The following is a 9,881-nucleotide window of genomic DNA, read 5'->3' as shown; positions in this document are numbered from 1 at the left end:
CCAATGGTATTTCGTAAATAATTTTTTATTATTTTAAGTTTCGAAAAAGAACGTTCAGCTGATGCAACAGTAACAGGTAATGTAAGAAACACTAACAATACTGTTATCACTTGTGGAACGCTTGGAGCTATAGTTGACAATTTTACTATTAAAAGGTCAGCCAATTCACGTAAAGATTATATTTTTGATATTTCATCGTATAGCATTGACATTACCATAACCATTTTCAGCGGAAATTCAGTTGTTATATCTTCACTATATTTTCTCTGAATGGCTTCTGCACAGCTTATGATCTCACGTTCTTTCATTACCAATAATTGTACCACTTCTTGCATTCCTTTAAATCTATTGTCGAGTTGGTTGATAACGACGTCCAAAATCAAAACTATCAAAACTCACTACTATCAAAACGGTGATCTGTAGATAATTCGTCAAAATGCCTTTTCACAATTTTTCTTCTTTTTTGAAAAAATTTTGCAGGAATCTGCCACGTAGTCGCTATTTCTACCGCTTCAAGTTTTGCTGAATCAAACATCTTTCTATATTGTTTTAAATTTTTGCTGGCATTTTCTAGAGAACCTGAAGCTGTCGTAAGATCTAAATTTTTAGTTTGCAGCAATTTTGATGGTATATGTACCTCATTAAGGATTTTAGACAAAAGCACGCATAAAAAAACAAATTCGAAACAGTTCATATTTTTTTGTATTCGTACTGCTTCTTCGCGTTCTTCACGTTTTGTACTTGTTATTGATATCTCGGAAAGAGCTTTCATTATATCAAGAAAGCGAATTTTAACGGCGAAAAGAGAAGTATGTCGTTCTGCCCATCGCGTTGGATTTAACCTTTTTAATGTTATTTGTGATTCTCCTGTATATTTGAATAGTAGATCCCACCTGTTTATGCTATTTCCGAAAAATGAATACACATCTTCTAGCATTACAAAAAATGAAGCAATTTCAACACAACATTTAACCGCATCGTTAAAAACAAGATTTAAATTATGAGCTGCGCAATGCATATACATAGCATTGGGTTGATTTTTCTTAAAAAGGGCCTGAACCCCATTGTATATCCCACTCATGACGTTCGCACCATCATAACCTTGACCCCTGCAGTTACTTAATTTTATATGATGTTTTTCTAACAGATTTAAAATTTCTTCATGTAGTCCAGCAGCAGTGTGGTTATATATTTCCGTGAATCCCAAGAAAACTTCTTTAATTTCAATTGATGTGGCTTCATCTTTTTCATTTTTAATAATTTTTACGTATCTAAATACTTGACTGAGCTGATCTCTTTTAGTAATATCTTGTGTTGTATCCATTTTAATTGAATAAAAAGGCGAACTATTAATATCAGCAGTAAGAGTGGCTTTTAAATGCGTTGCAAGGCAATGTATGACTTCATTTTGAATTTGATGGCTTAAATATTTTATAGATCCATTTGGCATACTCAAAATTTACTTCATAACATTATCATACTTAGCTAAAAGTTGAACTTGGGTTAAAAAATTACCATTATATTCATTGTCAATTGATTCACGATGACCACGAAAAGCCAAAGAATTTTTACAAAGTGCCAATGTTATATTTACTATCCGCTCTAAGACTTGCACCCAAAAATTTGATTGGTATCGTATTTGTTCTTCTATATTTTTATCAATTGTTTCATTATGTCGCCATTTTTCATAAATGCAACAAGCAAATATATGTTGTTGACTATTTTCGTAAATTTTAATTTTTTTAGAAAGACCACGCCAATCTCTGACACCATGCTCACGCCAGTTATCCTTTGCTTTTCGTTCTTCTGAGAAAAGCCAACAAGGCTCGCAATAAACGGCATCAAGTTTTGGGGAATAGCAAAGCCACATTCTTTCTATAGATCCATATTTTGTGGTAGTTTTAAAATATTCCTTGGAAAACCTACGGTTTTCCAAGGAATATTTTAAAAGGGGTCGCGTATAAAAGGCCTTTTTGGCCGACACGATTCCGATAATACAATTATTTTCTTAATATCTTTTGTTAGTATTTTACCATGAAAATTTGCAATATCAGTAGAAAATAATTCACTTGATTTTTCTAAATTAATTTGTTCAATGGCGTCATTCGTATCAGAGTTTGAATCTTCCTGGTCTTCATTTCGGTGGTTTCTCGGAGACCTATTCACATCTTCTTCGTTCACATTTTTATTACCAGTAGCAATGTTTTCTTCGATATCATCATTTTCTACTGACTGATTTATACATACCACTTCTGCAGAGTTTTGACTTTCCACTTCCGTTTCCGCTCGCTTTTCGATTGGTTTCAAAAACATTGTTGGCTTCGGCAATTTAGCTAAAGTAGCTTTTGTTTCTTTTAACTTTCTTCTTTTTGCTGCACCGCTTGTACTACTTAATTTCTTTTCCATTATTATGAGTCAAAATCTAAATTATTACAAATTTATAAATTCAGTACCTGTTGTAAAATTTTTAATTATTACAAATTTATTAATTACCTTTTATTAAATATATCAGTGAAGTAATAAACTCTCGTGCAACAATACTTTATTATTCGTAACACGATTAAATAAATTGGAGACTAGTAACTCAGATAAAATAAGAAACGAAAAGTTAACTTAATACAACGGAAGATTTAATATAAAATTGAAAATGAGAACATACATTTAACAGTTAATTTGTATATGCAACAAGGATTATAGAATCATTATCCTTGATATGCAACGACATAACAAATAATATTGTTTATATTTTAAAAATATTGAATATGCAACTAAGAACTTATAAATTGAAGAACTTCTTACAGTTTAAAAAAAATTTATACGCAACAAATTATTACTTTTACCGAATTCAGTCTAATTGTCTAATTTATACACAAACACAACGTAACGGTATAAAAATTAACTATACAATAACATCTCGCAGTTCGCAGCTGATAATCGTACTTTATTTCTCAATTGCGTATGCAATTTTAAAAAGGTTAAAACTTTTCGTTTAAATGTAAACTACGCACTCCAATACAAAAATAAATTTTTGAATAATATATTTTAATACGATGGATGACATTTTTTTTATCCAAGTTTTATATTTTAGGGCCCACTATACCTGCGGAAAAGAGTTTTATAGTAAAAATATTATTGAGAGTATAATTTTTTTTATATGAGGGCCCCCTATAGCTGGTAGGCCCCCCCCGCAACGCAGGGTCCTGCGTCCAGTAGTTCCGCCACTGGTACTACCTTTAAAAATGTTATGAAAATTTTAGCTTCCCATTTTGCAACATTTTTTTGAGAAAACTGTAATATATGTGAAAAATGAACTTACTTAAGTTAGTTTATTTCGCCGTTAAAAATGTTTACAATATACAACAGTATAAAAAAGAACAATTGCCTGGAACAAGAAGAAGGCATAAATATAGCCTTATCACTGAGTCCCAATGGCAACGCTTATAAATATCCGTAATACATAAGTAACACCATTTAAAAAAAAAGACAATTTTAATATCTTAAGTAACAAAAAAGACAATTTTAATATCTTAAGTAACAAAAAAGACAATTTTAATATCTTAAGTAACAAAAAAAAAAAAAAATTTCAATATCTTAAGTAACAAAAAAAAAAAAACAATTTTAATATCTTAAGTAACAAAATAAAAAACAATTTTAATATCTTAAGTAACAAAAATGACAATTTTAATATCTTAAGTAACAAAAAAGACAATTCTAATATCTTAAGTAACAAAAAAAAAAAAAAAAAAATTTTAATATCTTAAGTAACAAAATAAAAAACAATTTTAATATCTTAAGTAACAAAAAAGACAATTTTAATATCTTAAGTAACAAAAAAGACAATTTTAATATCTTAAGTAACAAAAAAAAAAGACAATTTTAATATCTTAAGTAACAAAAAAGACAATTATAATATCATAAGTAACAAAAAAAGTAATAAAGTAATTTCTTCAAAAAAAGAAATGATTAAAATAAAGTAATAAAATTATATTCAAAATATAGTCTATCTGGGTCTTAAAACATAGGAAATCTAAAAAAAAGAGCCAAAAAAAGATTTTATTTTCCATTTTCAGTGACAAGCAATATTAAAAAACCCAACTAGCTGGGTGTTTTGATATTGTTTGCCTAAAATATTGTTTTTTATTCGATAAAAACAACGAAATTGAATTCAGCATTTGATGGCTACTTTTTTAAAACCAGGCTGATTCGTTTTAGAGAAATAATTACTTTTACAAATCAGGACTTTTAGACTCAAAACACACACTAAAAAGTGAATATCCGCAACTGTTTTTCCTTTTTGTTAGATTTTTGATTTAGCTAGAGTTATTTACGCGCGCGTTTGTTCAAGTTAAGTAACTCAGTTATGTTAGGAGAAAATAAAATAAAATCGTTACTCTATGTCATTTTAAGTTAATATATTTAATCTATTTTAATAATCATTATTACAAAAAAATATATAAAACATTATTATTTAATTGGACATATAAGTAAAATAAAAACTTTTTTCATTTAAATAATATTTTAAACCTAATAATTTTTAAAATTTTTTTCTTTCAAAACATTATTTTTAACGTGTTTTTACTTGAAACTTTTTTGATATTTTTTTAATCCAATAAAATGTATGAAACTTTAGCTTTCCTTCAAAAACTAAGCAATTGTACAAAAATTCCTTCAGAGTGATATTTTAACTTAAAATATTACACCTATTTTTTTTTTTTTTTTTTTACAACAATCATTATTATATAAGTGAAAAAACCTGACTCTACTTGTCCAACAGCTCAGTTTGAAAATCGACCTTCCCTAATATAGATCCATAAATTGAACTATCGGAATTTATACACTTACTTTTATTATTTGAAAATTAATAGCTTGAAAATACGTTTGGCACCATTTGGTTACAACTTAAAAGTTCCATATAGGGAAAAAAAATAATTTTTGAAAAATACTTTTAAATTGATCTTTTATTATAAATAGCAACAACATGTTAAAAAAATAGCCATATTCCCATTGCTTAAATAAATAGTACAACATTAAAACAAAATTTGAAATGAGAAAACTTAGTTATATTTTTAAAATTTAAAAACCTACAATACTTTAGATCCATACGCCATAAGAGAATCCCGAGCGTAGCTCGTTTAGCTATTAGGATAAAAATTATATTTTGAGAATATATTAATAATTAATTGGATTTATAACTTAGTGGCTGTTCTTAAAATATGCAATGTTTTTTGTGAACCTTTTGACCATACCTTCTCTTTGTCACAAATCATAACCTACTTCCCACTCTCCTACAACGTTATTTTTTAACAACCATTTTTACAAGATAAAGCTTCATTTTTAAAATTTTTCATATGTCTTTAGGTATAATATATAAAAATACATTTTTTAATAGGTGAAAAAGAAAATAAAAATACAAAATTATTACGTATCACATTGAAAAAAGTACATTAATAAATTATTGATACAAATTTTAGTATAAATTTTGCTATAAAAACTGTTACACATATTTATTTTCCCAAAATAAAAGAATATTCAGAGAATTTAGGAGGATAATACCTAAAAAAAAGTAAATTAAGGATTCAGAAGATTTATCATATTGAGGTATAAAAGTCCAATATATTTTTTTTTTGCCAATTCCCTAAACACCGCCATTTTGCGACGTTAGAATTATTTTGCATTATACTCACATTTTTGAGTTTTGAGATGAAACTTTTAAAAAAAATAAAAGCTTTAACAGACAGTACATAAATATATGTTTATGTTTTCTCCGAAATTTTTTTTTATATATATTATATAGGTTTCAATACAGTAGAAGAACATTATTCTGATGACACTATCAGAAATGTTTATCAAATCTATCAAAAATGTTTAAAAAGGATTTTAGTACCATTAAATTTTTTTTATTTAAACATAAAAGTAAAAATCTAAATTATGTTTTTCCAAGATTAAGACTTTTATATTTGTCATCATTAGAAGAATTATCCATTTTACTTAGACATTGAATCGCTCTACAAGCAGGGTTTTCCAAGCCTTGTACTTTAACTAATTTCGTTTTGCGTGTAGTAGCATATACTGTATAAGCATATGTGAGATGGATATGAATTAGACTGAAGTATAGTTTTTTCTTGAAGAGAAATCAAGAAATGAGGGAGATTCAAACAAAATACCTAATGCAGTTGATATTTTTATTTAATTCTGGCCAATATGGTTTTCCCATTATAAACTTTTGTCTATTTGAACGCCAAGTAAGTTTGCATATTTTCCCTATATTTAAGCATTAGTAAAATAGTTTTTATATAGAAAAATACTTTTGAATTGATCTCCTAATATAAATAGCAACAGCAAATAAAAATGTTGAAAAAATATTGAAAAAAAAAATTATAGTTTTAAAGAGCCATCAAGTCAGAGTAATGAGGTCTACCTAATCCATAGAGAAGGCTACCCTTGATCAAAAACGAAATCTTGATATATATTGTTTTTACTTACTATTGCAATACCATATAGGCATTTTTTAAAAATATGTTAGATGAAAGGTCAATACACATATTTGAAAATATACTTTCACTGAAAACTGTGGGCTTAGGCCATTACGAGGTTAGGGAAATTGCATTTATCGCTAAAACTACGTAATTGAGTTAGACTATTAGACATACCCTTAATTTCTCACAAATGTTTGTATTTTTAGCTACTATACTAGACAAAATGACAAGACAAAAACGATAAAGACTAGACGGAAATGACAAAAAAAAAAAAATCAATTTTCGCGTACTTTTGAAGCATGATAATTAGACAGGCCAAAATGTTTTATACATTTTTTTATTTTTAAATCTGAACTAGCAAATAAACAATCAAATAAAATACCCATTGAAAAATATGAACTTTGTTCTATTTTTAAGTTGAAAAGGTTTTCGACACCATTTGGTCAATATTTCCAAAATATTTGTCAAACTTTGAAGCCCAATATCTAGTGAACAATAAATATTCTAAGTAATTTTGAAATATACCATCTTTTATAAATAATATCAACATACTAAGAAAAAGAAGCAATTTTAAAAAATACAACTATATATAAAAAACTCAACCTTAATATTACAGAAAGTTTTCCTTAACATTATACTAAGTAAAATCAAAGTTTTTCGGTTTATCTCTCACCCAACCATATTACGCTAAACGCGACATTTGTTTTGGTGGTTACGCATTAAATAGTTGTTTTACTTATTATAGAAAATTTTTATAAAAATCTTCATTTAATTGTCATTTAATTAAGGTAGAATAGGTCATTGCTTAGGAAAAGAGTTTTGCATGTAAGATGCATATTGAGGGTATTAAATAAAACAAAAACAAAGCAAAAATACAATATCATTGCCATATGCTTCTTAAGATTTACATTTTCTTTGTTTTTTCTTAGCGCGCGCTCGTTTATAATACACTTTCGAATACGATTAAAAGGAATTTCGTTTCTATCAGCAAAAAGGTTTATTTCATCACGACCTTAAAAATAAAATAAAAAATTAATTAGTCTACTTGCAAAATTATTATCTTCTAATACCATATGACACATACAGCTTTCTAATACCATATGACACATACAGCATTATACAGCTTATACGTTAAAGTCTGTTATACGTTTATCGGTCCGTTTTTTTGTGGGTTTTTCCTTATATAGTGTAAAGTATAAACAAAACTAAACTATATATAGTAGAATCCCGTTAACTCGGACTCTGAACGGGTATATATATTTTGTCCGACTTAGTGAATGTCTGAGTTAAGCAAAGCTTTTGGTATGTACAGAGAATTCAAGGGGAAATGAAAATTTGTCCAACTTATCCAGGGTCCGAGTTAACGGGATTCTACTGTAGTATAAACTGAACTTACGTAGATAGTTTTACTTACATAGAAAGTTTTTTTTTAGGAAAGAGGAGTTGCTACAAATTTAGGAATTGTAGCAACTCCTCTTTCTTGTTTTTTTCTTAATGTTGGAATTTATAGTTCAAAACCTAATGCAAAAAACAATCATAAAAGATCATTTCCTAAAACGTGAACTTTTTATTTAACTAGTATGATTTTTCGTGGTGTCGAATTTATGGACGGACATGATGGATATACAAAAATTTTTTTTGCAAAAATTATATAAATTTATTAAGCAAACTAGTAAAATATATGTCAACATGATTTGAATAACTATTATAAAGTATATTTAAAAAAAAAATTCGCTGAGAAAAAAAAATAATACAAGAGTAGTAATACCAAAAAATTAATCCAGTTGCAATTCTTACAATGCAAATGAAAATTTCCACAATCAAATAATAAAATATACTCGGGAATCCTTTATCGCGAGCTATGAAGCTCTGAAAGGTACCTGCAAATAATCTCTTTTGACATTGAGTCCATTGAAAATAAATTTTTTGTAAAAGTCAAAAATATTATAGTAATAAAACTAAAAAATTAGTATTAAACATTAAAACATTTTATTTATGAATTGGTAACATTATTTAACAATAATGAACAAAATTTAATTTAAAGCACAAGTTACCAGATTTGACTCTTTTATTTTGAACGCTATGAATGTATTCCTCCTTTTCTTCCTTGTCCTAATCCTCCTCTTCTACATCCTCCACTTTATTATTGGATAAACTAGCGTATTCTTATAAAAAAATTTCAGATGCAATATAAATTACGAATTTTAGTAAAAATTTCAATCATTGGTTTGGTAAGTATTAAACATTCATAAAGTAAAAAAAAAAAAAAATACTATACATACAATGCGTTTCATAATTATAGCCGCATTCCCCATTTCTCTTAGTCCATGTTTTCCACAACGAATAAACAAATAGTATTAATGCTACTTCTCATGGATAAGTAAGAGTAGAAAAAGTACATGTGTTATAATCATTTTTGTTTTACTTACAGCCAGCTATGGCCTAAAATCGATTTGACGTGCGTTTCATAATTATAACCGCAGTACGACCTATAACCATGAAGAAGGAAAACTAAGGCGCAGGTTTTTTTTCTAATAATCGATATAGCCACCACTGTTCTTAATAACCTCAAAAATGCGATTCGGCACGCTTCTGATCAGATTCTCAAGCAACTGGACTTCAATTTCATCCCAAGCTTTCAAAATCGCCATTTTTAGTTCGGGCACGGTCTGAAACTGACGATTATTCGCATACAAACGTCGTACAAGCACTCCCCAGAAATTCTCAATAGGACTTAAGTCGGGTGAATACGCGGGCCACTGTAAAAGTGGAATATTTTTCTCAATCAACCACGCTGTAGTGCTTTTGCTGGCATGAACACTTGCATTATCTTGTTGAAAAGTCAAACGACGTTCACGTTTGGGTTCTCCCTTTTTATGTAGAATTTGTATTTGGGCTTTTTCAGCTTCAGTTAATGTTTTCCCGCGAGGCATATTGCTACAATGAGCAAATAAATAAATGAATTAGGTAAGGAATAGTAATATATAATAAAAAAGTCATTACAGCATTAATAACACACATATTTAAAGTTAACTTACATTTTAAATAATAGTAATCACAAGTGCGGTTATAATTATGAAATGCCCGCAAAATTGATTTTGCGCTATTGCGTCCACTAACTAAAACAAAAATAATTATTGCACCTACATTTTAATTTCTTTTACCTTCATATTAAAAATAATATGAGTAATATTAATTTAATTATTGTATTATATATAGATCTCAAGAAATTATGTGTGCGGCAATAATTATGAAACGCACTGTATCATTTCTGAGATTATTAAATAACTTTACTTATAGCCTCTCTTGATTTTACTGACTTTAAATCTGCAATCGAAGACAATTTCCCGATTTTAAATCACCATTCAGGGAACGAGAAGTATCAGAGAGACCCTGGTCAATGGC

The 9,881-nt window shown here is 27.9% G+C and overlaps 2 protein-coding genes and 1 long non-coding RNA gene across 3 annotated transcripts; all 3 read right to left on the bottom strand.

Annotated features, from left to right (window-relative positions):
* Positions 1-388: 388 nt before the first annotated feature.
* LOC136074315 (zinc finger MYM-type protein 1-like) lies at positions 389-1,450 on the bottom strand. Its single transcript, XM_065786621.1, has one exon. It carries the CDS (start codon positions 1,448-1,450, stop codon positions 389-391), a length of 1,062 nt encoding a protein of 353 aa, XP_065642693.1.
* A 9-nt stretch (positions 1,451-1,459) lies between these two features.
* Positions 1,460-1,870, bottom strand: LOC136074314 (uncharacterized). The gene has a single exon (XM_065786620.1). It carries the CDS (start codon positions 1,868-1,870, stop codon positions 1,460-1,462), a length of 411 nt encoding a protein of 136 aa, XP_065642692.1.
* A 6,657-nt stretch (positions 1,871-8,527) lies between these two features.
* On the bottom strand, positions 8,528-9,612 carry LOC136074859 (uncharacterized). Its single transcript, XR_010635509.1, has 3 exons — positions 9,515-9,612; positions 8,759-9,413; positions 8,528-8,641 (listed from the first exon to the last, which is right to left on the bottom strand). It is a non-coding gene; the product is annotated as an uncharacterized LOC136074859 (long non-coding RNA).
* Positions 9,613-9,881: the final 269 nt, after the last annotated feature.

This window comes from Hydra vulgaris, chromosome 01 (assembly GCF_038396675.1).
Source record: "Hydra vulgaris chromosome 01, alternate assembly HydraT2T_AEP".
Classification (NCBI taxonomy): Eukaryota; Metazoa; Cnidaria; class Hydrozoa; order Anthoathecata; family Hydridae; genus Hydra; species Hydra vulgaris.
The sequence above is the reverse complement of the archived record's forward strand: the minus strand, read 5'-3'. Positions and strand labels throughout refer to the sequence as shown.